Source organism: Saitoella complicata, assembly GCF_001661265.1.
Source record: "Saitoella complicata NRRL Y-17804 unplaced genomic scaffold SAICOscaffold_8, whole genome shotgun sequence".
In the NCBI taxonomy this organism is placed as follows: Eukaryota; Fungi; Ascomycota; class Saitoellomycetes; order Saitoellales; family Saitoellaceae; genus Saitoella; species Saitoella complicata.
In genome coordinates, this window is record NW_017566999.1 from 250,514 (window position 1) to 276,192 (window position 25,679).

General features: G+C 53.4%; 15 protein-coding genes across 15 annotated transcripts; 7 read left to right on the plus strand and 8 right to left on the minus strand.

The window, feature by feature from the left end:
- Window positions 1-38: 38 nt before the first annotated feature.
- On the plus strand, window positions 39-1,598 carry SAICODRAFT_18467 (putative adenylosuccinate lyase; the record flags this gene model as incomplete). The annotated part of the gene is made up of 2 exons (XM_019165958.1): window positions 39-150; window positions 214-1,598. The coding sequence occupies exons 1-2, from the start codon at window positions 87-89 to the stop codon at window positions 1,596-1,598; spliced, it is 1,449 nt and encodes a 482-aa protein (XP_019025016.1). The 5' UTR covers window positions 39-86.
- A 51-nt stretch (window positions 1,599-1,649) lies between these two features.
- SAICODRAFT_70599 (MED7-domain-containing protein) lies at window positions 1,650-2,520 on the minus strand (the record flags this gene model as incomplete). The annotated part of the gene is made up of 3 exons (XM_019170593.1): window positions 1,650-2,029; window positions 2,088-2,279; window positions 2,332-2,520. The coding sequence occupies 3 exons, from the start codon at window positions 2,518-2,520 to the stop codon at window positions 1,724-1,726; spliced, it is 687 nt and encodes a 228-aa protein (XP_019025017.1). The 3' UTR covers window positions 1,650-1,723.
- A 183-nt stretch (window positions 2,521-2,703) lies between these two features.
- On the minus strand, window positions 2,704-3,857 carry SAICODRAFT_65105 (ketopantoate hydroxymethyltransferase; the record flags this gene model as incomplete). Its single annotated transcript, XM_019170122.1, has 2 exons — window positions 2,704-3,725; window positions 3,838-3,857. The coding sequence occupies 2 exons, from the start codon at window positions 3,855-3,857 to the stop codon at window positions 2,801-2,803; spliced, it is 945 nt and encodes a 314-aa protein (XP_019025018.1). The 3' UTR covers window positions 2,704-2,800.
- Window positions 3,858-4,157: 300 nt separating this feature from the next.
- On the plus strand, window positions 4,158-5,062 carry SAICODRAFT_65106 (ubiquitin-conjugating enzyme type E2; the record flags this gene model as incomplete). The annotated part of the gene is made up of 4 exons (XM_019170123.1): window positions 4,158-4,162; window positions 4,215-4,253; window positions 4,312-4,688; window positions 4,753-5,062. 4 exons carry the CDS (start codon window positions 4,158-4,160, stop codon window positions 4,884-4,886), a joined length of 555 nt encoding a protein of 184 aa, XP_019025019.1. The 3' UTR covers window positions 4,887-5,062.
- A 591-nt stretch (window positions 5,063-5,653) lies between these two features.
- On the minus strand, window positions 5,654-7,090 carry SAICODRAFT_24681 (uncharacterized protein; the record flags this gene model as incomplete). The annotated part of the gene is made up of 1 exon (XM_019166795.1): window positions 5,654-7,090. One exon carries the CDS (start codon window positions 7,088-7,090, stop codon window positions 5,654-5,656), a length of 1,437 nt encoding a protein of 478 aa, XP_019025020.1.
- Window positions 7,091-7,674: 584 nt separating this feature from the next.
- On the plus strand, window positions 7,675-9,427 carry SAICODRAFT_24682 (kinase-like protein; the record flags this gene model as incomplete). Its single annotated transcript, XM_019166796.1, has 6 exons — window positions 7,675-7,720; window positions 7,776-7,831; window positions 7,894-8,002; window positions 8,062-8,131; window positions 8,186-8,546; window positions 8,606-9,427. 6 exons carry the CDS (start codon window positions 7,675-7,677, stop codon window positions 9,425-9,427), a joined length of 1,464 nt encoding a protein of 487 aa, XP_019025021.1.
- A 399-nt stretch (window positions 9,428-9,826) lies between these two features.
- On the plus strand, window positions 9,827-11,978 carry SAICODRAFT_70603 (glycoside hydrolase). Its single transcript, XM_019170594.1, has 2 exons — window positions 9,827-10,208; window positions 10,292-11,978. Exons 1-2 carry the CDS (start codon window positions 10,008-10,010, stop codon window positions 11,849-11,851), a joined length of 1,761 nt encoding a protein of 586 aa, XP_019025022.1. The 5' UTR covers window positions 9,827-10,007; the 3' UTR covers window positions 11,852-11,978.
- A 107-nt stretch (window positions 11,979-12,085) lies between these two features.
- SAICODRAFT_29865 (uncharacterized protein) lies at window positions 12,086-13,018 on the minus strand. The gene has a single exon (XM_019167517.1). The coding sequence runs from the start codon at window positions 12,934-12,936 to the stop codon at window positions 12,121-12,123; it is 816 nt and encodes a 271-aa protein (XP_019025023.1). The 5' UTR covers window positions 12,937-13,018; the 3' UTR covers window positions 12,086-12,120.
- A 228-nt stretch (window positions 13,019-13,246) lies between these two features.
- On the plus strand, window positions 13,247-14,239 carry SAICODRAFT_29866 (prolyl aminopeptidase serine peptidase). The gene has a single exon (XM_019167518.1). The coding sequence runs from the start codon at window positions 13,257-13,259 to the stop codon at window positions 14,208-14,210; it is 954 nt and encodes a 317-aa protein (XP_019025024.1). The 5' UTR covers window positions 13,247-13,256; the 3' UTR covers window positions 14,211-14,239.
- Window positions 14,240-14,397: 158 nt separating this feature from the next.
- SAICODRAFT_91090 (uncharacterized protein) lies at window positions 14,398-15,010 on the plus strand (the record flags this gene model as incomplete). The annotated part of the gene is made up of 2 exons (XM_019171734.1): window positions 14,398-14,439; window positions 14,500-15,010. Exons 1-2 carry the CDS (start codon window positions 14,411-14,413, stop codon window positions 15,008-15,010), a joined length of 540 nt encoding a protein of 179 aa, XP_019025025.1. The 5' UTR covers window positions 14,398-14,410.
- A 142-nt stretch (window positions 15,011-15,152) lies between these two features.
- On the minus strand, window positions 15,153-18,341 carry SAICODRAFT_24686 (uncharacterized protein; the record flags this gene model as incomplete). Its single annotated transcript, XM_019166797.1, has 2 exons — window positions 15,153-18,273; window positions 18,331-18,341. The coding sequence occupies 2 exons, from the start codon at window positions 18,339-18,341 to the stop codon at window positions 15,153-15,155; spliced, it is 3,132 nt and encodes a 1,043-aa protein (XP_019025026.1).
- Window positions 18,342-18,575: 234 nt separating this feature from the next.
- SAICODRAFT_29867 (uncharacterized protein) lies at window positions 18,576-19,275 on the minus strand. The gene has a single exon (XM_019167519.1). It carries the CDS (start codon window positions 19,134-19,136, stop codon window positions 18,597-18,599), a length of 540 nt encoding a protein of 179 aa, XP_019025027.1. The 5' UTR covers window positions 19,137-19,275; the 3' UTR covers window positions 18,576-18,596.
- An 873-nt stretch (window positions 19,276-20,148) lies between these two features.
- On the minus strand, window positions 20,149-22,401 carry SAICODRAFT_34523 (Sec1-like protein; the record flags this gene model as incomplete). Its single annotated transcript, XM_019168362.1, has 4 exons — window positions 20,149-21,729; window positions 21,782-21,981; window positions 22,037-22,318; window positions 22,368-22,401. 4 exons carry the CDS (start codon window positions 22,399-22,401, stop codon window positions 20,149-20,151), a joined length of 2,097 nt encoding a protein of 698 aa, XP_019025028.1.
- A 356-nt stretch (window positions 22,402-22,757) lies between these two features.
- Window positions 22,758-23,595, plus strand: SAICODRAFT_55572 (ATP synthase subunit D; the record flags this gene model as incomplete). The annotated part of the gene is made up of 2 exons (XM_019169382.1): window positions 22,758-22,801; window positions 22,860-23,595. The coding sequence occupies 2 exons, from the start codon at window positions 22,758-22,760 to the stop codon at window positions 23,593-23,595; spliced, it is 780 nt and encodes a 259-aa protein (XP_019025029.1).
- Window positions 23,596-24,044: 449 nt separating this feature from the next.
- Window positions 24,045-25,580, minus strand: SAICODRAFT_24689 (uncharacterized protein; the record flags this gene model as incomplete). The annotated part of the gene is made up of 1 exon (XM_019166798.1): window positions 24,045-25,580. The coding sequence occupies one exon, from the start codon at window positions 25,578-25,580 to the stop codon at window positions 24,045-24,047; it is 1,536 nt and encodes a 511-aa protein (XP_019025030.1).
- Between the last annotated feature and the right edge of the window lie 99 nt (window positions 25,581-25,679).

The following is a 25,679-nucleotide window of genomic DNA, read 5'->3' on the forward strand; positions in this document are numbered from 1 at the left end:
ATTTCGTACGAGTCAATCCGCGATAAAGTTGAGCCGGTCGATAGAGCTGAGCTTAAAGTCCGCGCAAACCTTTACAAAACGCGAAGATGTCTACCAACGATAAGTACCAGAGTCCCTTGACCTCCCGCTATGCCTCCAAGGAGATGTCCGGTTCGTCTCCACCTTTTTTCCCACACTGATCCGCCCAGGATCTGACATTTTTGACTTTATCAGAGTTGTTCTCGAACGCGACTCGTTTCGGTACTTGGCGTAAGCTCTGGCTTAACCTTGCCACTGCTGAGAAGCAGTTGGGTTTGAGCCAGATCACCGATGAAGCCCTCGAGCAGATGAAGGCCAACTTGGTGTTGAACGAGGAGGACTTCAAGGTTGCTGCTGCTGAGGAGAAGCGTGTTCGTCACGATGTCATGGCCCACGTTCACGCCTTCGGAAAGAACGCCCCCGCCGCCGCCGGTATCATTCACCTCGGTGCCACCTCTTGCTACGTTACCGACAACGCCGACCTTATCTTCCTCCGTGACGGTTGCGACATTTTGATCGAAAAGCTCGTCAACGTCATTGACCGTCTTTCCAAGTTCGCCCTCGAGCAGAAGGACGTCCCCACTCTTGGATGGACTCACTTCCAGCCCGCTCAGCTCACCACCGTTGGTAAGCGTGCTACCTTGTGGTTGCAGGAGCTCCTCTGGGACTTGCGTAACATCGCCCGTGCCCGTGACGACCTTGGTTTCCGTGGTGTCAAGGGTACCACCGGTACCCAGGCCTCTTTCTTGGCCCTCTTCGACGGTGACCACGACAAGGTCGAGGAGCTCGACCAACTCGTCACCGAGCTCTCCGGCTTCAAGCACGCCTACCCTGTCACCGGTCAGACCTACTCCCGCAAGATCGACATCGACGTCGTCGCTCCCCTCGCTTCCCTCGGTGCCACCGCCCACAAGATCGCTACTGACATCCGTCTCCTTGCTAACTTGAAGGAGGTCGAGGAGCCCTTTGAGAAGGACCAGATTGGTTCCTCCGCTATGGCTTACAAGCGTAACCCCATGCGTTCCGAGCGTGTCTGCTCCCTCGCCCGTCACTTGATGACCCTCGTCAACAACACCACCATGACCGCCTCCGTCCAGTGGTTCGAGCGTACCCTCGATGACTCCGCTAACCGTCGTGTCACCATCCCCGAGGCTTTCCTTACTGCCGACATTATCCTCTCTACCCTCCTGAACATCACCTCCGGTATGGTCGTATACCCTGCTATCGTCGCGAAGCACGTCGCCGCCGAGCTCCCCTTCATGGCCACCGAGAACATCATCATGGCTATGGTCCGTCACGGAGGTGACCGTCAGGTCTGCCACGAGAAGATCCGTGTCCTCTCCCATCAGGCCGCCGCTGTCGTCAAGCAGGAGGGAGGTGACAACGACCTCATCGAGCGTGTTAAGAACGACGAGTACTTTGCCCCGATTCACGCCGAGCTCGACACATTGTTGGATGCCCGTACTTTCGTCGGTCGTGCGCCCGAGCAGGCCCAGAAGTTTGTTGAGAAGGATGTTGCGAACGCCTTGGCTCCTTACAAGGCCTTGATCACCTCGGAGAATACTGAGTTGTCTGTGTAAAAAGGATGCTGGCCTGGACTACATATAGCCGCAGTTGTGTATTAGCCTATCCTATATTTGAAATCAAAAAAATTCCATAGACTCCAAAAATCCAATGTCCCAAACGCCGTCCGTTGATGCCCATTTTAAATGCCTTCGATTGCGGACCACTTGGCTGCATCACTGCTCGCCTCCTCCGCACGAGATGCACCCACTGTTTTCTCTTCCATGTCATGGTCTTCTTCCGTGACTCCATTCCGAGCAAACTGCGCTATCAGCCTCTCGGTCTCCCTGCACTTATCTCTGATCTTCTCCATCTCCTCCTTCTTACGTCGTATCTGCTCCTCCATCATCATGCACAGCGTCTCTCTCGCCTGGTGCGGCCGATATCCGTTCAGCAGATAGTGAACATTATGCACAATTCTCTTGAGATCCAACAGCTTCGGGAACCACTGTATGAAGACAGCCATTAAAATCGCGCGGAAGGGAATGCAGGCGTGATTTTCATACCTCATTAGGATTGTCCCCCATAATCGTCACGATCTCCAGGTAGTTCAGCAACATGCTTTTTGTCAATTTCCGCAGCTCCGTGACTCTATCCACCTCTCCCTCCGGGAACAACTGTAGACCATCAGGCCATAGGATTCTCCCCGTCATTGGGTTCACCACCTCAACCAACGGCGGCAGTTCCTGATGCTCGATCTGTGGGAAAGGATCAGCACTGCAGTCTGCTGCTTCGACTTGCATCACCCACACTTCTGTCCACCCCAAAAACTGTGATATACCCCTCCTCCGGCGGCTCAGGCGGTTTCAAGAACTGCAACACCGTTCCTTCCGTCGCTCCTTCCGGCACATCCTGTGCAGCCGCAACATTCTCCGCAGTAAAGATTTTGTAGAATGGAGGCGGATCTGGGAACGCTGAGCCTTGCCCTTGCTCTGCCATGGTGAGTGCCGGGGTGTGTATGCGGAGTTGGGGTGTACGACGCAGTTGCATGGGCATGCAGGGGCCAGAAATCTCGCGGTTTTGTATGATGATTTCAGGTTTGATAACTGCTGTTATACCTATGCTATGAGAATATCGCCAGTTCTCCAATCCTCCTCTTTTCTCCAGCTGGCAGTGACTGTTATAGGTTCTCACTGCACTGCCAACATTCACATATATCGTACTGTATCGCCTGATTGACCTTGCCATTGAGTTATACTTCGCAAGCAAACCGCTCCATTCAATCGCTTCCAACCTTTACCTTGAACTTCTCCAACTCCTCCGGCTTTATTGGGTATGTATGCTGCACAGCCGGAAAGCTCCTAGCCTTCACTTCCTCGACATACTTGCCGATTGCTTGTCTCGTCTTCACTCCTATTGACTCATACTGCTTCACAAACTTTGGTACGAAACGCTCGAATGCGCCGAGCATGTCCAGTTGTACAAGAACCTGCCCTGAACATGCTGATCCGGCACCAATACCGATTGTGGGGACAGTGATGCGTTTTGTGATGATCTCGGCTATCTCAGCTGGCATAGCTTCCAGGACAATGGCGAAGCAGCCAGCTTTCTCAAGTGCCACTGCATCCTCCAATAGTTGCGCCGCACTCGCTGCCGTCTTTCCTTGTACTCTGAATCCACCCAAAGCCGCTTGTCTCTGTGGCAGCAATCCAATATGTCCCATCACTGGAATCCCCACCCTCGTCAACCTCTCAATCGTCACCGCCATCTCCTTTCCTCCCTCCAACTTGACAGCCTCCACACCCCCCTCCCTAATCAACTTCGCAGCATTCCGAACAGCATCTTCTGGTGAAGCTTCATATGTCCCAAACGGTAAATCCGCAACGACATACGCCGACTTTGTTCCCCTCACCACAGCCTTTGAATGATGAATCATATCCTCCATTGTCACCTGATTTGTCGAGGTATACCCCAATGCGACCATCGCTAGGGAGTCACCAATGAGGATCAAGTCCGTTCCAGCTTGATCCGCAGCGAGTGCTGATGGAAAATCATGTGCCGTAATCGTTGCAATCGGGATTTGCTTTTTGTAGAGTTGACGGAGGGTATGGAGTGTTGCTTTTGGTCGAGGGATATCTGCAATTGCGGTGGGTGTGGTGCTAGAGGAAGCGGGAGCACCGGCTGGATCTGGGGATGGGTGGAAGCTGTAGAATCTTATTGAGTGTTGGGTGCATGGTCTGTGTCGGAGACGGCCTAGTGAGAGCAGTGGTCGACGTAGGGAAGCCATTGTTTTGTGATGGAGTCTTCGTTACATACACGGTCAACTTTTTGGACATCTACAACTCGGCCGCTCCGCGGCCGGCGCCCCGCTTTCGGAAATGTAATAGCCGACAGGTGACCCGCAAATTGTAGCACAGACGACGGGGTTAGTTGACCTCAATTTTCAAGATAAAATACACTCTTCTACGTGCTCTCTACCCCTCAACATGACTTCGTAATGCAGCTGGGGTATCACGTTACAGCACCCGCACTTTGGGCTGCAGCACCAGCGTACGGGGGCGCGCTCTCCTCGTATCTCGCCGTCCTGGAAGTGCTACTCCACCCGACCTCCTTCACGACAGTTCGCTACTACCATCATGAGGTATTGCAAGCTAGAATGCCTTCCTTACGCATACGCTGACGACACGATACAGTTCTCCCAAACGCAGGATCGAGACAGACGTCATGAAGCTGTGAGTGACCCTCGTTCCGCCTTCTCCTCCCTTATAGCCCTCTAACTCCTTCCACCAGTCTCATGTCCGACTACGAAGTAACCCTCGTCAACGACAACATGCAAGAATTCTACGTCCGCTTCCACGGCCCCGCAGAAACCCCCTTCGCCGGCGGCATCTGGAAAATCCACGTCGAACTCCCAGACCAATACCCTTACAAGTCTCCCTCCATCGGATTCATGAACAGAATTTTCCACCCAAACATCGACGAGTTGAGTGGAAGTGTGTGTTTGGACGTGATTAATCAGACGTGGAGTCCGATGTTTGATATGATTAATATCTTCGAGGTGTTCTTGCCGCAGTTGTTGAGGTATCCTAACCCGACGGATCCATTGAACGGGGAGGCTGCGGCGCTGTTGATGAGGGATCCGAAGAGTTATGATACGAAGGTTAAAGGTTCGATCATTCAAGTACCGGATTTCTTGCTGTTCACGGTGGCTAACGTGGGTTTGTCGAACAGAATACGTCCAGAGATACGCAACACGGGAAGCTGCGGACGACGCCACAGGCGAGTCATCGTCCGACGAAGAAATGAGCTCCGTCGGCTCATTCGATTCTGACGACGAAGACGTCGCTGGTCAAATGGAGGTGTAAACCACACTCACACCCTCTCGTGAATGGGCGTTTGGCGAGTTGAACGACAGCAGCATGCATATGCAAGCATTGATTGTATGATATGAGTGTATGTACTTTTATTCTTTTGGCGGGTGTTGCTTTTCTTGGACGGATCTCTTTGGCGGTGTTGCGTTAGGTACCTTCTGATCTGCTGTTTGAGCCGGAGTTCTTTAGGTTTTTGTCATTATGGGGCTTTTGGTCGTCATTTACGTTGTTTTCCTTGGTTCCTTTGCAATTCATAATGTTGTCATACTTGCCTGAACGTACCGTCACTTGTGCTCTACGGGGTGTGGGGATCGATGAGAGGTGATCAGAGGAGAATCTACAAAGGACAACCAGATGAATTTAACAAACTTCGGATTGATAGCCATACTCTCGATCTCTAGGTCCCACCGAGATTCCAAAGAAGAACAACCAAAAATACCAACGAACAGGAGGCACAGACGAATGGGGGTCCATGCCAAAGCCCGTCTAACTCCATTTTTTTGAAAATCAAATCGCAGAAAAGCAACGCAGGAGCACCACAAAAAATCTTAAAGTCCCATCAGCAAGAAGTCATCCTGTCCAAAACGCTATAAAAACATCGTTAAGCCGTCCTTTTTCGTGCGTCTCATCCATCAAGTTCATTAAGATTAGACCTCGTCATTCTCAAGAATCCATCACAAAAATCATATCGTGGTCACTCACTCCTCGTCGTCGTCAATATCGTACACTCGTAACTTCTGGGGGTGCGTAAAGCACGGGGTCTAGGTGTTGAGGATCTCGGGGAGGAGCATAGGGAAGCCGACTTTGAGCATTGCGTTCGCGAACTCGAAGTCTCCCAACTCCTCCTCCTCCTCCTCCTCCTCCTCCTCCTTCTCAGAGACCTCGACGTCGCTTATGGACTCAGGCTCTGATAAGAGTAACTCAAGATCAGATAAACCCTCCTCATCACTCCCCTCATCCTCCGTCAACGTAGGCGTACACTCCTCAGACCCCGGAGAGTTCCCACCCCTTAAGCTCCTCACAAAAGACCTGTAAAACGGCCACCCCTTGAACTTCCACTGCCACTCCAAGCCCTCGAGAAGACTTAGACTTTGATTCGTGTACCACCTTTTGTCAAGGTCCACACAGGGGAGGGCGAAAGAGGGGACGAGGCCATCGACGATAGTGTTGTGTCCGTCGGAGAGGAGGAAGGAAGGGAGGCGGAAGATGTGGGAGGTGTCAGGGGCTTCATATTCCCGGGATGCGGAGCGGGGAGTGATTGTGCTATCCCTGCGAGCGGGCCTTGGGTTGGCGGACTGGGTGGGGGTGGAAGAACCAGAGCCAGCGACCGAGTTCTCGCGGCTGGTACCGATGGGGGCGTGGGAGACGGCGACGACGGCCAACTCCTCCTCGGTGAGCAAACCACCGTTGAGAGCAGCAGAGCCACAAAGGGCGACTTCACTTTCAGGAGCAGGAGCGGCAGTGACAGTCTCCTCACCTTCACCTTCTTCGGAGTCGGAGTCGCTGTCAGACTCTGACAACTCCTCCAAGTATCCCGCACGAAATTCGTCAAAGACAGAATAAAGGGCGTACTCGTCGTTCTTGAGATCATAGTTGTACTCCTGGTGGTTGTAATCAAGCGAGTAACTATAGACCATGTATGCGCCTGGAGGGTAGCGCCCGATTGTGGTTTGCTGGCTAAGAAGCCCGCGACGGACCAGAGATGCGTGGAGGTCCGAGAAACTCTCGCGCCAGTTGGGATCACCACGCTGATACACCCACGACTCTTGGGGTTTACCACGGTATGAATGATCAAGAGGGGTAGGGTCTCCACAATCTGTGATGGGTTTCGCAAGGTCGCTGACCTGAAGGTGGGGCATACAGCCCCTAACACCGTCGCAATCCTTCACATGACGGTTAACAGCGGTGCGGGAGAGGTTCGTCTTCGAGTGATCCGGCACATCGCCCTGAGGACGGTACCCAGGCCACTGAAAATCGGCAGCCTCGGGGTTGAAGTTGAATTTGCGTATTCCGGGGACAGGGGTGCTGGTGGGACTGAGACCGGTACCGGAGTCGTGACGAGTATAACCGGGACGAATGCTACGGAAACCGGCACTGGGGTCGCTCGAAGGTTGGTGGGGAAACCTGTGAACGAAATGACTAGCATTCAACCCCTGATCACCCCGGCGGGAAGTCCCCGGTGGTGCGAAGTGGGACATATGCGCGAAACGAAAGTCGTGGGAACGAAGGGTAAGGCTGTGTAGTTGGTGTTGAAGATGGGTACAGCTCGATAGAGATACGGTTGTATGCTTGGTTCCTCTGGGGGTTTACTTTCGACTGAAGGAGGAGGAGCAGACAGGAAGGAGGGCCGAATAAATAGCGGAGGGAGAGGAGGGGACGGGGGGAGACGCGACCGGGGGCACTCACGTGCGGGCAGACGCGCCTTGTGAAATGTTTGCCTTGCCCTTCCCAATGCGGCACGCTGAACAGCCGCCGTCATCCTGCAGCACCGCACAGATCACGGCTGCGTGCGAGTCGAGTGGTCAGTGCGAGGGCTAGCGTGGGATCCCCCGCATCCGCATCGGGCGTGACAGCTTCGACGCGCGCACCACCGCCGTCCCGGTGCACCCGCGCTAGGCCAAGACAGGAAACAAAGGACCGAAGACACGGGAGAGCAGGCAAACAACAAAAGAAGCTTCGGGCCGACGTGTGCGATGTACCTCCATGGTCGGTGTATGCTGCCTTATTACCCTGGGATTTCGCACTTTGTTGCCGAGGACCTGTTGGTAAATCACGCTGAGCTATGGGAAACGCAAATGGGAAGGGTCCGGTAGTGTTCACAGATGCTGGTATGTCGCGGGTGTCGCACGTTTGTGAGCGCTCTGAGCTGATTTGCTTGCGCAGTGAATTTGGACCATTTCAAGCTGTTGCGCGTTGTTGGGAAGGGTGCGTTTGGGAAGGTATGCATTGATCTGTCTTCCGTGTCGCGTCGTGGGATTGGAGCTGACCGGCGAATGTGTAGGTCCGCATCGTGGAGCGACGAGATACCAAGCAGAGCTATGCGCTCAAGTACATCCGCAAAGACGACTGCGTGAAGGCAAGCGCAGTGCGCAACCTCATACGCGAAAGACGTGAGTTGTCTTGCAAAGATCGAGCACGAGCGTCGGCTGATTGGTTTCTCCGGCTGTAGAGATGCTGGAGGAGTTGGAGCATCCTATGATCTGCAACCTACGATATGCATTTCAGGACGATGAGTACATGTATGCCGCACCTCGTCCTTCTCCCTTTCATGCGTTTCTGATGTGAAGTTACAGCTACATGATCCTTGACCTGATGCTCGGCGGCGACCTCCGCTTCCACATCCAACGCAAAACCTTCACCGAACCCGCCATCCACTTCTGGCACGCCGAAATCGCTCTCGCCCTAAAATACCTCCACTCCCACGGTATCGTCCACCGCGACATCAAGCCCGACAACATCCTCCTAGACGCTGATGGCCATGCGTGCCTGACCGATTTCAATGTTGCGGCGTATGTTCCGAAGGAGGGCAAGTTGAGTTCGAGGAGTGGAACGGCGATGTATATGGCGCCGGAGGTGTTCGAGAGGAGGGGGTATGGGGTTGGGGTTGATTGGTGGAGTTTGGGGGTTTGTTTGTATGAGTGTGTTTACGGGAAGGTTTGTCTCCTCTCATTCCTACTCGTGTTGAAGTCTTGTGCTGATGAAGGTGGATGCAGCGCCCGTTTACCGCGAAGACTGAGGAAGAACTATCACACCAGATCCGCTGCGAGGACCCAGAATTCCCGCGAACAACGCCAACAGTATCCGACGCCTGTACTTCCGCCATCTCTGCCCTCCTCACAAAGGATCCAGCGAAACGTCTCGGCGCATCATCCTTCTCCGCATTCACCTCCCACCCTTTCTTCAAAGATCTCGACTTTGCTTTGTTGGAGAAGAAGGATGTGGAACCTATCTACCAACCGCCTCGAGAGAAACAAAACTTTGACGGCGCCTATGACCTGGAAGAACTACTACTGGAGGATAATCCACTAGACTCCGGCAGCCGACGAAGAACGCGGAAGAAGAAGGGGAGAGAAGGCGCGACCGACGCCGAGGTACGCGAAATCGAGATGTACGAGATGATGGAGCAATACTTCGAGGTCTTCGATTCCTCTGCTATGGAGGCTCTGAGCCCGGGAACTACCGTTGCTTGTGCAGCGAGGTTGGATATGCCAGCACCTCCATCACGACTGCGACCAGACTACGCAAACTCATCCTACTCCTCAAGTCCCGGCTCCCACTCAACACGAGATCGATCGGGTGAGTCGCCTATGCCCTCCTTACAATCGAACAGCATGATTGCCGGTCATGGGCATAGTGGTAGTATATCCACCGTCACGCAAAGTCCTAAATTGGGATTCTTGGTACGGAAGAAAGCCGGGAAAGCGAGTCAGGAGGCGTTGGGGGAGAGGTATAGGGAAAAGGGAGGGAATGGACAGGGGCAGGAGAGGGGTGTGTTGGGGAGGGAGGGGGCGAGGGTTGCTGTGAAGTTGAGGTGAATTTAAGATGCGGTATGAGTTAGCATAGGATGATGGTCTAGGGTGGATGTACGTTGCGCTGAGCAAGGGATAGTAATGTCATGATATCAACGTTAGTGAGAAAGAAAGCAGACACATGTAGCACAATCCTTGACGGGCTGGTTGACCATTGTGCTTGCGCAAAATTATTCCCACGGGTGGATCCCGCGTACGTTCAGCTGCCGGCCCCGTCAACAGATGAGCTCGGTTCCCTTATACATTCTTTCTACTGATTTAAGTTGGCGATTGATATTATTGCCGCCGCGACTTCCGTATCTATCGCCATTTAAGTTATCAGGGTAGTGCGCCCCCTTTATCAGCGGCGCGCCCGCCAAAGTTACGCGGGGCTGACCTTTAGTAAGATTAAGCTTACAAGCAAATCCCAGTTCGGAATCCTCTCCCGACTTCGACGTTGCACTGCCCCCTCCGAACCAGCTCCTTCGTTGCTGAGTCTCGTCGTTCGCTCCTGCTACTAACTTACAGCCAGTGCCTTTCACGGCAAAATCGTTCGTTATCTTCCGACATTCAGTATCTTTAGCGACATCTACGCGTAGCAATTCCAATGGCCATCTTTGGCTCAAATAAACAAAACGCCGTTTCCGCGCAGCCAGCGGCCTCGACGTCGGATTTGGCACTCAATCAGCATATTGATGGAATTGAGAAGGAAGAGACAGCTGGACGAAGCAACGGGAGGTCTTGGAAGAAGTGGTTGATTATCGGGGTGGTCGCGCTTGTTGTGATTCTGGCAGCGGTCTTGATTCCGGTATGTATGCTCGAGCAACTGTCTTCATTGGCAGCATATATCCGGTCAATTGGCTTTGAAAAACATCCTAACGCGTTCAACAGGTCGGACTTGTCGTTATTCGACCGCATACATCCTCATCATCATCTTCCTCAAACTCGTCTTCGGGATCCTCTTCGGGCGACACCGCCGCAACCGTCGCCTCGGCCTCGAGCAAAGTCCCATCCTATGCAAAAGGTACCTATCTCGACTTTGCTACCTGGACCGACGTCAAAGACTTCAACCTTACTTTCACAAATGCGACCGTTGGAGGCCTGAGCGTCGAGGGCCTGAACACAACTTGGGATGACTCGGCTCAGTGCAATGAGAATGTTCCCGCACTGAACGAGGAGTTCCCCTACGGAAAGCAGCCAATTCGTGGAGTCAATATTGGTGGATGGTTGGTTCTCGAGCCTTTCATCGTTCCTTCCCTCTTCGAGAACTATTCGTTGTCCCAGGGTATCGTTGACGAGTACACTCTTAGCGCTCACCTGGGTCCCAACAAGTCCGCAGAGGTGCTACAGGAGCACTACTCGACTTTCGTCACCGAGGACACTTTCAAGGAAATTGCGGCGGCTGGCTTGGATCACGTCAGAATTCCCTACCCGTACTGGGCCTTGTACACACTGTCCGGGGACCCGTATGTGCCCCACATTGCATGGAGGTACTTGTTGCGTGGTATTGAATGGGCGCGTCGCCACGGTCTCCGAGTGAACCTCGACTTGCACGCCGTGCCTGGTTCCCAGAACGGCTGGAACCACTCCGGTCGGCAAGGAACTATCGGATGGCTTAATACTACTAACCCCAACGGCACTTACTACGGCGATGTTACGCTCGAGATGCACAAGCAGCTCGCTACTTTCTTCGCACAGGAGCGTTACCATAATGTGGTTACCCTGTACGGTCTCGTCAACGAACCCAACTTGATGAGCTTGGAGCCCCCGGTCGTGATCAACTGGACCGCCAACGCTTACGATGTCATCCGCAACGCAAGCTTCAAGAACTACATCGTGTACGGTGATGGTTTCCTTGGTCTTAACAACTGGCAAGGGAAATTCCTTAACTCTTCTTACCCCAAGATGATCCTTGACGCACACAACTATGTTATTTTCAACACTGGTCAGTTGCAAATGACACACTCTGGGAAGCTCGGTTACGCTTGCTCCAGCTGGAGTGCCATGATCAACTCGTCTATGGACACTTCCACCGGTTTTGGTCCTACCATCACCGGTGAATGGTCCTTGGCGGATACTGACTGCTCCGAGTACCTCAACAACGTCAACCAGGGTACCCGTTGGGAAGGCACGTATGCCACAAACGGAGTGAACGTAACCGAGTCTTGCGCTGCCGGTGTCAACTGCACGTGTACCCCAGCCAACGCTGATCCCTCGGACTACTCCGACATGTACAGCCAGTTCCTGAGCCAGTTCGCTCAAGCTCAGATGATCGCTTTCGAGGACGGTTGGGGATGGTTCTACTGGACCTGGGACACCGAGAAGTCCACGCAATGGAGTTACAAGAAGAGTTTGGCTGCGGGTATCATCCCGGAGTATCCGTATGCTAGGAACTATAACTGTTCTTATGTCGCCGATTTCGTGACCGATGGGTTGTCGGACTTGTATTAGATGATGAACATTGGGGAAGGGCTAAGACTGTAGAAAAGTGTATGATACAGTGGTGATGGACTATGAAAGGACTAAACATTGAGGTGATTATTAAGGGCATTACAGTATGCCGGCAGTTATTGGGTTTAATGCAGAGATTCGGGGTTACAAAGTGGGCTTATTGGTTATAATTCATATTTTTATTTGGCAGTCCTTGACTTGCAATGTGCCTTCTCACGGCCGCAGCCAAAGTATAGCGTACAGTGCTGTCGTCTAACATTAGGGCCCCTTTATGGGCAAACTTCTTGCTCATCCCACTCGTTGCTGCCCATCTTTTTCCACCTCCACCTACCGCCCGGGGGAGGGGAGAGCAGGACGCGGTCGACTTCGTCGATCTCTAAGACCACGATGCAGAATCTCTTCAACGCCTCCTCGACGTCCTCTTTGGTTCCAGTGTACTCCTCCGTTTCCTTGCCGTCGTCGTCCTTCGCTGTGACCCTGCCCTTTGCGTCTTCAGGCATTACGGGAAGCATCGGCATGGCATGCAACTGCTCCGACTTCTCCTTCGTCATGGGCGATCCGGGATGCGGTGAGCAGAATGTACGACGCATCATAGGTTTCTGTCCTTCCCAAATACGTTGTCTCTCTACTTGCCATGCGTCCTCGACGTTACCCGAGATACCGTGCGTATAAGTCTTCAGCAGCCTCTCCGCCTGCTCGTTGAACACACCCTGCTGCGGGAAGGATTTGGTACCAAGAACCCACGCTCGCCCAGCAAACCTGAACTGATCCCCACTATCCGCAAACCAAAAGCACGCCTCAAAAGTGTTATTCAACTCTCCCTTCTCATCCCTCCCCATCAACTCCTCCGCCTTCTTCATCGTACTATCCGTTGTGAACGTCAACAAGCTACTCCCTTTTGCTCCGTTGTTCTCTCCATGAGGCTCGAATGCGAAGCCACGAAAGACACAGGTGCGGACGCGAGGGTAGATTGAGCCGGGGGCGGGGAGGGTCGCGAAGGAGAAGTTGAGGGCGTCTTTGTAGCCTGCGTCGAGGTTCTTTTGGAGGAGGGTTGAGAAGAGGTCTTTCCAGTGGGGTGAGGACATTTTGGTTATTTTTTGGAGGTAACGGGCTGGAGTTGGGGACATACACAGGGAGCCGTACGTCGTTTGGGAGACTTTTGAGTTCGGGCCAGCGTACCGATGTACATCTCGAATCTCGCGATCTATGACATCAAGACCAAACAAGAGATCGATGAAGGGTCCGACTATGACGATAAGCTCTAGGAATCGTCTGAATAGAATCGCAAACCACATTTTTGTACATGGGAAGAAGCTCGGTTCACTCGGGACCTGCTCAGGACCTCTGGAGTGCAGCCCGTATATTGGGGTTGGAGGCAGAACAAACCGACGCCCATCAACCAACAATGCTTGGATTATACCCTGAAATTGAGCCCTTTGACGAAGGCACGTTGCTAGTCAGCGACATTCATACGCTCTACTACGAGCAATCCGGCAAGCCTGACGGAAAGCCCGTGGTGTATTTGCACGGCGGCCCCGGTGGTGGAACCTCGGCATTAGACCGTCGCTATTTTGACCCGGAGGTGTATCGTATCGTTCTCTTCGACCAGCGTGGATCTGGAAAGTCGGAGCCTTCTGCGGAATTGAGGGAGAATACGACATGGGATATCGTTGAAGACATCGAGAAGCTTCGGAAACATTTTGGGATTGACAAGTGGGTGGTCTTCGGAGGATCATGGGGATCGACGTTGGCGTTGAGCTACGCCCAGACTCATCCCGATCGTGTGAAGGCACTAATTCTGAGAGGAATCTTCACGCTGCGCAAGAAGGAGCTGGACTTCTTCTACCAATTCGGTACCTCCATGCTCTTCCCCGAAGCGTGGGACGCGTACACATCCGTCATCCCAGAATCTGAAAGAGATGATTTCGTATCCGCATACTACAAGAGATTGACCTCAGACGACGAAGAAGAGAGGTCGAAGGCTGCTTGTGCGTGGTCAACCTGGGAAGTTTCGACATCACGTCTCCAACCCGACCCAGACCTCATCGCCAAAGCCTCCAACGATAAATGGGCTCTAGCCTTTGCGCGTATTGAGGCGCACTACTTCAAACATGCAGGATTCTTTCCTCGGGACGGGTACCTTCTCGAAGATGAGCAGATTGCGAAGATGAAGGGTATCCCGGCTGTGATCGTACAGGGGAGGTACGATGTCGTTTGCCCAGCTTCGACGGCCTGGACGTTACATAAGAAGTGGGAGGGTAGTGAGATTTACTTTGTGGGAGATGCTGGGCATTCTGCGAAGGAGGAAGGAATTGCGAGTAAGTTGGTGGAGGCTGCGGATAAGTTCAAGGAGCTTTAGACGGAGTTCTCGGAGGGTTAAGGGCCTCTCTTTTATTTACTCGTTATGATCCGCTTTCCCCATGCCTGGGGCTCTCGACGGGTCGCACCGCCACGGGGCCCATGGGGCGCATGCTGCCCGCCTGTGCCCGAAACTGCACCTTCGGAAATTCAGTAGTTGTACGTTACGTGCAAAACATAGTAACCATAAACCCAACAATAATGGCGTCAAAAGGATTGCCTAAGATTCCGTACGTCTCCTTGTGTGGCACTGACGGCCCGTGTCCTTCATGCTAACGCGCGTCGTCCAGCTTCCGTCTTGGAGATAAGAAGATCCACTTCCCCCAACATGTCTTCACCCTCATCCGCTCCCCAAAAATTCGCCCAGACCAAGCCGCCTTCAGAGTCCCACTAAACGTCAACAAGTTCGACGTACGAGATTACTTGTGGAACATCTACGGCCTGAGGACCTACGCCGTCAAATCCATGATCTATGTCGGAAAGATTTACAGAGCCAAGGCTTTCAACCCAATCAAGGGCCAATGGCAGGCACTGGACTGGAGAAGACGCTCAAGTCAGAAGAAGGTTATCGTGGATATGGACAGACCGTTCGTTTACCCAGCAGCACCGGAGAATTTGTCGCCATACAACAAGTACCTGCACGACATGATCAGTAAGATCAGAAGGACGCCGGGTGCATTGAAAAAGGGAGTTATTAAGCATCCAAAGCTAAGGGAGCAGTTCAAGGAGGCCAGGGCAAAGCACCTTGCCGACCAGAAAGCATTGAAGGACGAGGACACTGCAGCGGTGACAGCAGAGTAGGATGCACAGGATCAAACTCGCGATTAATGAAGAAGAATACGACGACATTTCCAACAAATCCTAGACCAAACGCAAAACACGCTGAACTCCACATCCAAATTTCCCAACCACAGCCAAACCTTACCTAACCCGCAATAGCTTCCTACTCATAGTCAAAGAACGACCCGACAGGGGTCTTGATACCCTTCTGCTTAGTTTGCTCCGGTTTCTTCGGTTTCGTAAACCCACCAGCACCACCACGACCTCTCGGCCTAAAAGTAGGCTGCTTGTTCTTCGAGCCACCGTCCTCGGATATCAAGCCTTGCGGCAAAAGGGCCTTCAGTCCTGTTTTCTGCGAGCCGCCAGCTGAGCGGATGGTACTTGCTGCACCGCTGCTGACCGAACTCATGGTAGACCTACTCAGGCGACGGTCGAGATCGCTAGGATGCGTGTGACCTGACGAGTGCGTTGAACCAGTAGCGACGGACATAGACCTCTCAGGCGGAGCCAGGCCAGTCTCTAGCGAAGGTCGACGAGACGCCTCGCGAGAATCACCGAGCAATGGCGCAGCACCCGTTGTTCTGCTGAAATCATCAACGGGGAGCTTAGACCTCTTGCCATTTTTGACGCGTTCTTGCTCGTACAAGCCCGTGATCCACGCATTCCTGGCTTGCAGGTCAGAACACTTCGCCTGAAGCTCTTCCTGTGCGTTCCGAAGCTTGTCGAGTTCTGCACTGTAAGCCTGTTGCGCATTCTCAATGAGATCTGTAATCTTAGCTGGCGGCGTGACCGGTGGACTAGGACCCCCTTGAGCAGCGAGAAGCTTCGCCTCGAGATCACGGACCTTGTCGTCCTGCTCGCGGAGAGCGCGCTCGAGGTATTGTTCCATGGACCTCAGTTGTCCCTTGAGCTTCCACTTCTCGGCTTCCTCTCTGTTGAGCTTGTTCTGAACTTCAGTGAGATCATTCCGGCGGTCTTCCCAATCCTGGCGATGGCGATCAATCGACTCGACCTGTTCCTTCAACTGGTTGAACTCCTTCACATCAGGCTCAACCGTCTTCAGCTTCATCGCCAACGCCGTAGCATCCCGCTCAGCATCCTCGACAATCCTCCTCAACCTCTCAGCCTCCTTCGTCCTCGCCTCAAGCTCAGACCTCAGGCTCTCTTCCTCAGCCTTCCAGGACTTGCGGTCCTCACGTATAGTCTTGATTTTACTACCAAGCTCACCTTCCCACTTAACCCTCGCGGTCTTCGTAGCCATGGCCTCACTCCTCTGCCTGTTCAAGCTCGAGGTCAACTCAACCACCTTGGACTTCAAAGCACGGGTAGTATTATAGAGGTTCTGCCTCTCCATCTCGACACTGGAATCCAGAATGTGCTCGCGTTGGAGACGACCGATGTGCTGCAAGTGCTGTGACTTCAAGTGCCTCTCAAAATTAAGCTCATTCCTCAACAAGAGCAGTTCACGCTGGAGATGAGCGATAGTCTGTTGATCAGATGTACCAGCATGGCTAAGATCAGGAGATCCAACATGTCCAGAAACAGCATCACTCAACGCACCTTCCAAGTCCGGCTTTGCGGAGCGATCAACGCTGACGGCACGGCTCCTGGGGATCAAGCTCTTGAGCGTCTTATCAATATGCACGAAATCACGGACGTGCTTCGGGGACGTAGCGAGGAAACTCGACTGCTCCGGCGGCGACATAGCAAAGAACCCTTGTTGGAATACAGGAGACGCGAGATGATGCGCCGTCTCCTCCATCAAATTCTGCGATGCATTCGGGATCGAGATACTCAGCCCCTGTCCATGACCCTGACCTTGCAGAGACTGCGCAATCGACGGCCTACGCGCGGCCACGTCCTCCGTATCTGCCTCACTCTCCAAAGGACTAAGCAACGACCCCGACCCAGGCCCCTTCCCGAACCCAAGCACCGGCGAATCCATCTCATTAGCCGCCAGACCAGCTACTGTGTCATTCAAAGCCGGCATATAAGGCAGTGCCCCACCCGCCAAATTCCACGTATCGAGCCCCACGCACTCTGCAACAATCCCCCCAACCTCATTCCTCATCCACCTCTGCACATCAGCCCTCTCCTGCTCCGGCGTGAACATCAGGAAATTGGTATGAAGGAGATGCCTGCGGACGTATGCCGCGCTTCGGGAGCGGAGCATGTCTTCGTCGAGTTCCTTGATGGCGCGGGTGGAGCGGGAGAGGGGGGATGAGGTGGGGAGAGCGGAGTCGGGGTAGGAGGCGAGGTAGGTGGCGGGATCGCGGAAGAATTTGAAGAGGTTGACGGGGAAGAGGCCGTACAAGAACGTGAACAGCGCCGCTGCTGGAGGGGGCATAGCCGAAGCCGCATCCGCCTCCAGCTTCTTCCACTCATACTCATCCTTGTTGCTCGGCGACGCATTCACCAACTCGACGCTCTCCGAATGCGAGTTATCATCTCCACTCTCGATCCCACTATCCAAAGACCCCCTTCTCACAACCCGATCCCAACAAAGCAACCGATAATAAATCCCATAAAGCCTCGGCAAGAAATCCGCCAGCGAATTTGCAACATGCGGTAGGCTCATACACAACACCCCAACGCCAAGCTGTACCGCCGCCTCACTATCATCCCTCTCCAAACTCTCCAACAACAAATTCCAGAGGTTTGTTGCGAACATGTGATGCAACCCGCTTCCGTTGTTGCGCTGGATGTATGCGGTAAGAAGCGTCAACGTCCGCGTCCTCGTCTGCGCACGTGTGAAATGGGGACCGAGAGCGTTGAAGAACGCTTTCGGATGAAGCTTGGCGTACGCCAATATCAATTTCTCCAACGAGATCGGTGGGTTGAGTGACGGAAAGTAGAGATCCAAGATCCTCTTCCTCAGCGCCCTCGTAGTCTGCGTCGACTCATCCCCATCCGTCCCATTCTCCATGGCCGTAAACAAGATATCGTGCGTGATATCAAGTACGACACGACTTTGCGCATCATCCACGCTCTTCTCATAGATCGGCCTGAACAGCAGTTCCCACCACTTCAACATCGCTTCCGGCGCCAAGCTTGGTTGCATCGTCTTCAGCAGGGTGAGGAAGGCGGGGGAGGGTTGGGTGGAGGGAAATTTGGCGTGGAGTTGAATGAGCTCGTCTTGTAGTTTGGGGGATTCGTCGGAGGTTGGAGTGGGGTGCCTGCTGAGGTAGGCTTCCATGGTTGCGTGTAGATCATCGGAGAGGGGGAGGGAGGGAGGTGTTGGTAAGAAAACGCCGTTGAGCGCCTTCGAAAGGTCCTTCAATGATCTACACGACATGTTAGCTATTGATCCATGCGCATACAGTAGGGATGAAGGTACTTACGCTCCAGACATTTTGATCAGTACGCGCCGATGGTTGTAAGGGTCGCGACTCTTCGGCAGTTATATCCTTCACGCACTGTCAAAACGGCTTCGAGCCTCAATGAGTACGTCTGACAGATAACGATCCTTCCGGCTTTTCGGGCTGCCACGAGAGACGGTTCACCGCACGCGGATGGCCAGAATATATAGACGAGTTCGAGCCCTTCGCAAACGCACAGACCCTTGTCGTTTTGCGCGTGTGCTCCCTTGATGAACTACTGACACGGTTCAGAAAGTCTTAGGATGGTGGAGATTCGTGGGCTTGGTTTGTCGGTCTCTGTCGGTTGTCTCAGATCGCCTGTCGTATTTCTGTTCCCTATCGCCGGCGCTGCCCTTCCAGAACGCTTCGCTGGGTGGAAGATCTAGAGTCCCTGCAGCTGGGTGAGCCTGGTGTTTCTGGCAGTGCCGGGTTTTCCTCCGCGGCCGGCGCAGACAAAGCTCGTGGACTGTTGGACAGTGTCTCGAATCTCCACAGAAACCGAAGGCTTCCTGCCTTTTCCGATGTGCCTTAATACGTCGGGTAACAGTCAAGAGCAAGCTCGGATCGCAGACGGCTGGAGTTTGATCAGCCCGTGATCGTCGCAGCCGTCGAACGAACAAAAAGGATGGGCCGTCTGGAGTTTCTTGTGGTTGCAGGCGACGTAACAGGGAACGTTTTGCGTGTTTGGCGGTGATTACGACATGCTCACGAATGCTCGCAGTACGGCGCGGTCGGAGCTTCCGAGCGCCACAGATACGAAGGTCACAAAGCCCAGAGATAAGATACATAGCCAAGTGCACAATTCTTGACGCGAAATGATTTATATTTAAGAGGACAGGGGTGTCTATTGGTGAACAGACCGCTTTCGAATGTTAATCAGAGTCGGAGCTGCCGTTTGCGGACAGTTACTTTGCCACCTCTTGGCCGTTATCTTCCGCCTCGCTCCACTCATTTCCACCGCTATATGTCCGTCTTCGTCCATTTGCACACTCCTCTATTCTTAATCAAAGACCAATATACTTCTGTCATGCATGTTTGGACATGAGTACGTGGCCGTGTAGTGGTACTCTATCCCTGACATCCCCACTCGTGCGCGGAAGTCTCACGCTGTCACTCACCACAGTGATCATGCGATTCCTGATGCTCTTTGATCGTGCAGACTATCTACATCGGCACTCTGCTCCGGAGAAGGCTGGCTTATTTTGGCAAGTAAAAAGCGCAAGACGTCCACGGATACCCTTACAGTCGCTCAGATCGACGCTCAGTCCCACCGTCGTGCGACCAGGCTACTACATATGCTCATTGGGGGTACGCTCTTGAGGAAACCGATCTCGGAGCTGCAGTCGATACGATGTGCCAAAATCACTCGCGTATATGAATGTCCAACCTCTTACTATATCCACAACCCCGGCTCCAGATCTCACGCCATGGCTGTGCTCGAGCTGCAAAACAACCTCGAAAGGTACTCTCCTAAGCTCAAGGGAAATGACTCCGAACCGATGGAAGCATAGCAGACTGAATCTATGAGGTGCCCCGCATGGCTCTGGGATCCAAATGCCGAGCACAACTGAGAAGATCACGTTGTCAGCTGGGCAGAAAACCGTGGGAACGAGCGAAGCTAGCGCCGGCCACATCCCGAACGATTTAGATAGTGTACGATAGGACGTGATAGCGCAAATGGAACGTAACTTTGATTGGTAACGAGGGTAATGTCAAGCTGAATTCAGACCACTTCATATGCAACCTCAAATCTATGCCAAAAACACTTCCAATACCGGTACCCAACAGAAATACGCCCGCCTAAAACAACCCAAACTTCTTCTTTTTCTTCTCTTTCCCGTCTTTGCAATTACTCACGCTACTCACACTCGGACTCGCTTTATGTCCCTTCACAAGCCCACCCGCACCCGGAGGCGCCATCATCGGCTTCTGTGCGGGCACCTGAGGAGGTGGCATATTCGCCGGCGGATCAGGTTCCAACAGATGTCGTGGACACTGCTTCGGCGGCTGATCCTCCTCGAGTCCGCACCGCTCCCGAGGGAGTCTTCCACACGATAACTGGTTAAGCCATTGTGCGGGCGACAACATCTCTGTGGAGCCTAGGATAACGTCTCTGTTATGTTTGGCGCTCAGCTCATATACGCTGCGTGCTTCCGAGTATGTTGCTCCACCTGCGATGAAGACCAAGACGCGTTGTCTTGGTTCGACATAACCACCTGCTTGACTCTTCGCCTTTGCCCACGTTGGCCGCGCAGAACGGAGAGATCCTTGAGCTTGTTGTGCAACAGCAACAGCACCAGCACCAGCACCAGCACCAGCAGGCGCCGCCGTCATCGCCTCCGGACCAGGAATATTGTTGATATACGGGAACGCAACAGGATCAAGCGTCCCCTTGATATGCTCATCTAAGACACTTTTCAACACCGGTACAAACCGCGACAACTCATACGGCTCCTCCTCATCCGCCGGTCTCTTCTTATTCGGTTTTGGCCGTGACGGTTTATCGTTCAACGTCCTATTCACCCGAATACCGAGCAAGACCAGGTTCTCGAGAGCCTCGCGGTCACGTTTACCCAGACCAGCGTGCTGTATCAGTTTCGCCCGATCCGACACAAACAATCCATCCTTGAAAATGAGATAGAGCATGATCAGCCTCAATCGGTCCGCTGCTCCAACCGCGGGGTCATCCAATATTGGCACCAACGCCTCCGCAATCTCCTTGGGTACCTTCCCCTCCGAATTCAACCCCGTACTCGCCGCCTGCTCCAACAACCCAACCTCCGGCAACTTATTTTTCTGAAACAAATTCATGCATTCCTCCGCCATACTCAAATGCAACGAGAACCTATCCCTCATCTCCTGGAACTCCGGGAGACTTGCCAGCATATCCCTCATATCGTTCAAACTTGTGGCTTTTTCGGAGTCTGTGAAGTTGGTGTTTTCGGTGACGAATTTGTTGAAGGAGGACATGAGATTGTCGATTGCTTCGCGCATGTGCATATGTCGGACACTCGTCCACACTGTATCTTCCTCGGAGAACTCCGCTTCCTTCTCCTCCATTTCACCCGTTGTTCCTTTGATTTCGTACACGTACTTCTTTCCCTCTTGGATTGGTAGGAGATCCTGAGCCATTGCTTGGTATGTGAACTCGTGGAGGAGTGGGGCGTAGGGGTCTAGTGAGCGGTCGAAAACGAAGAAGACACCCCGTGGTCTCGGCGATGGTGGAGGGAAATCTGAATTCGTTCGTGCGTAGCCGTCGAGTTGCTGCTGAAGAGATTTTGCAAGCCGTTCTGATAAGGTCTGTGCTGGATGCGTTGGGTTTTGGTGCTTCTGGTAACGAATAACGGGGAACTCGCCCATGGTGGCACAGACTGCAACAAGCTGTTGAATTCTTTCTTAGCACAATGCGTCGGAAATCAGGAAGGTAACCAACCTTGCCAGCCAATCTCTGCAGCTCACGGTCGACCAGCGACTTACACTCCGGATTGTAAAGCTTCAAGAACGACCTCGGATCTCTCAGAGTGAACGTCTGTGCTTCTGAGGGGTAAAAGTCGACGAACAGCTCTTTAACAGTCTTCAACCGTGGTCCAGCTGGCGATTGCGTGAGTTTGTCCAGAAGGCGATCGTCAAGTGCTGTACGTAAAGTCAATCAGAGACGGCTCTTAAGGTTGCCCATGACTGTACATACCTGATGTGAAGAACAGATGAGCCGCAGCATACTTCGGCTGCGCTCTAGCGAAATCTGAGATGACAGCATCAATTACCCACGGCTCCGGACTTAGGAGGTAAACCGCCTCGAATGTCTGTGACGCATTCCGGCGGTTCTCGATGTGTTCCACCACCGTTACGTTCTCCTCCAGAAGGTCATACAACTTAGTGACATTGTTGATCAAGGCCGCTGTTGGCGCATCGACGATAAGGACTTTCCATTTATTTGGGGGTTGTACATCGCGGATTGCGTCGATGAAACCTGTGGAACGGCGTCAGTACAGGCAGTGGATACGGAGAGGGATACGTACGCTTCTTTACTATAGATATCAGGTTCAAATCCATCAGTGAATGGGTGTGCAGAAGTCAGTCGACTCAGCTGTGTCGGACGGGGATTAGGTAAGGGCCCCCAGGGAACCGACCGTCATAGGAGACAAATGGTATTATGACTTCGCAACATGGTTGGCTGATAGACTTTTAGAGATATCAAACTAGATGTGAGGAAAGTACGGCTCGGACTCGAGCTGGACCTCTTGCTGGCGAGCTGGTCCCGCCTCGACGTCACGGCGCCGGCGCCGATAACGTTAACGCACAATAATACGAACGACAGAGTCTCGTCGTCGTTGTAAAGATCCAATCGAAGCTTCGCCTGCTGTTCTCCCATCTTTATATAATCAGAAGTCAATCGTCAGCAACTGAAGATGTCCGGAACAGGTGCCAGGGAGAATGTATTCGCAACACGACTGTATGCCCGCTTCCTCCTCCCTCCCCCCTGCCCCCTCAAACACTAACAATCTTTACAGTGCCCTTACAAACATGAAATCCAAACTCAAAGGCGCCCAAACCGGCCATTCCCTCCTCAAACGCAAATCCGAAGCCCTCACCAAGCGTTTCCGCGAAATCACCCGCCGCATCGACGAAGCCAAACGCAAGATGGGCCGCGTAATGCAAATCGCGGCATTCTCCCTCGCGGAAGTCACGTATGCTGCTGGAAACGACGTGGGTTATCAGGTGCAGGAGAGCGTGAAGAGTGCGAGGTTTAGGGTGAGGACGAAGCAGGAGAATGTATCTGGTGTTTTCTTGCCAACGTTTGAGAGTTATGTGGAGGAGGGGAGTTCAGATTTTGCCCTCACTGGTCTTGGGCGGGGTGGACAACAAGTCCAGAAGGCCCGTGAAGTCTATGCTCGTGCGGTAGAGACACTCGTCGAGTTGGCTTCGTTGCAGACAGCGTTCGTCATCCTCGACGAAGTCATCAAAATCACCAATCGCCGTGTTAACGCAATCGAGCACGTCATCATCCCCAGAACCGAAAACACGATCAAGTATATCAACTCCGAACTCGACGAAATGGATCGAGAAGAATTCTACCGCCTAAAGAAGGTGCAAGGAAAGAAGCAAAAGGACGCCGACGAGGCCGAGCGCGAGAACGAGTTGAAGGTCAGCGGTACCGGCGCGCAGGCAACAAGGGGCCCTGGCAACGATGAGGATGGACCAGCGGATATTCTGGAGGGAGACAAGGATGAGGATGTTATTTTCTAGGCTGGACCAAGGAAATCGTTTTCTGAATTCCTCTTGGCGTATCACGTTTTGTAGCGCGTTATCTTTCACTCAATATACCTCTGTGTCCGCTCTTACAAATGTTATTCAATCGGAGAGTACCTATATTTTATTTGTATCTCGTCCTGTTCCAGTGATATTCAGATGACCCCGACGTACCCGCTGGACATGGACACCATCAGCTCGAGCTCTCCAGCAGGTCTCCAGCAGCTCGAGCTCAGATCTCCATCAGCTCGACGACGATCTTCAGCAGCTCGAGCTCGACTCCATCAGGTCTCCATCAGCTCGACGTCGCTCTCCATTCCCCCCCGCCCTTCCCCACCTCTCCATCCATAACCATCTCCTTCACAGTCCAACTCATGTCAGAAGCTCCTTATGTAATACACTTGATGTTCTGACACCATTTTGCAACCCCTCCTCACCCCAGACTCCTACCGCGACAAATTCCTCCCATATCTCTCTCTCCCCCCGCTATTCGTCCACATCCACGCCGCCTCAACAGCAACCGCCTTCACCGTCAAATGTCCACCCTCCTTCGCCGCTTCTGCATCAATAATCTCCGTCGCTTTGGCAATCTCCGCGATTTCCCATACCATCCCTCCGATTTCGTCACCATACACTCCGGAGCCGATTTTCCATAAAATGCGTCCCAAAGTTTGGATCGCGAATGCTTTTTGGGAGGGGAAGGTCGAGCGGGCGAGGTGGGCTAGTTCGGGGACGGTGTAGCCTGCTGCGGTGGGTGCGTCGCCGTGGTGGTGTAATCCGATGTTCACCGGGATTTCTCGACTTTGACGCGGGCTGAGGAGGTTTCCGTTGAAATCGAACCTCATCTCAGCCGGCAGAACGCTGTCTTGCGAGGGGTGGTACTGCCCTTCATCTTCTTCCTTTGAGGCAGGGAGTGTCCAGGAGAGTTTCGTGGGATCGTGGGGGAGATTGGGAAAGTACTTTGCGTGGAGTTCCTCGGTGAAGTTTGGGTCGTTGGGGTCGAGGAGGGCGGATTCAGGAATTGGGGCGGTCGTTGAGGGGGGAGGTTGGGGGAAGTGCGCCTTTATGGATTCCGGCAGGTCGCTTTCGGAGGATAGTTGGGGTGGTGGGGGATTGAGAGCTGGGTCGGCGGCGGCGATGTCGCCCGGGAATGCCACCTCATCGAAGGTCACTGGCTTCGCCGCTCTCTCTTCTTCCTCGGGCAACTTCACCTCCAACCCCGGCACATCCCCACCCGTCTCCACAATCCTCGCCTTCTTCCTGTTCTTCAACTTTTCCAGCAGCCCCTGTCCGAAACGTTCCATTAGTTCCTTTTGCTCTGCCATGATCTCGTCTGTTGACATCTCGGCTAGCTTCAATCGATTCTCGGCATCCATTTCTTCGCGGATTAGGGCGTCGGCGCCGAGTTGCGTCCCGACGCGGGGTCCGAGTCCGCCGAGGGTCGTTGGACCGACGGCACCAATACCGCTCTGATTCTCTTTCGTAGCGGATGCAGCTGGAGGAGTAGCGGTCTCGCCCACGACCGCCGCTGCCTTCGCCTTCGCTTCCTGCCGATGCTTCCACAACGACGTCTTCTTCTTGCTCGGTTCCGGAAAACCCGACGGACTCTGACTCGCATCAGGCGCACGGACATCCTTACTTGTCGGACGCTCCACGATCTCCTTGATGAGCGAGAAGCCACCGCCGGGTGCAGAGGGGATCACGGGGACTGGAACGGGTTGGTCGACAGGATTGAAGCGGAAGCGCTCGATTTTGGGTTCGGAGTTTTGGGTGGGCTCGAACGTAACATTGCGTTTAGGTGCCTCGGAGGGTGGTGGTTCGGATGTTGCTGGTTTTATGATGGGTGGTGATCTTGAGGAGCTCGATCGCAGGACCTTCGCAGCTGGCTTGCTCAGTGCAGCTTCCCTCTGGAACTGTTCTTGCAAAGCAAGGAGATCATCATCATATCCCTCCGTAAAATCCTTCAGTCGTGGGTGTTCCATTTTTGCGTTTGCCGCACTGTTCTCCGAGCGGTCATACCGTACCGTACGTATATCATCTGAGCCACCTGCGCCTCAGGGGCCGGGGTCGCAAGCGGCCTT

Excerpts from the sequence above, each read along its gene's own strand:
- SAICODRAFT_70603 (XM_019170594.1), top strand. The coding sequence starts at position 10,008 with ATGGCCATCTTTGGCTCAAATAAACAAAACGCCGTTTCCGCGCAGCCA. Across the intron at positions 10,209-10,291 it reads TGGCAGCGGTCTTGATTCCG|GTCGGACTTGTCGTTATTCG; the intron begins GTATGTATGCTC and ends CGCGTTCAACAG.
- SAICODRAFT_29866 (XM_019167518.1), top strand. The coding sequence starts at position 13,257 with ATGCTTGGATTATACCCTGAAATTGAGCCCTTTGACGAAGGCACGTTG.
- SAICODRAFT_29867 (XM_019167519.1), bottom strand. The coding sequence starts at position 19,136 with ATGTATCTTATCTCTGGGCTTTGTGACCTTCGTATCTGTGGCGCTCGG.
- SAICODRAFT_29865 (XM_019167517.1), bottom strand. The coding sequence starts at position 12,936 with ATGTCCTCACCCCACTGGAAAGACCTCTTCTCAACCCTCCTCCAAAAG.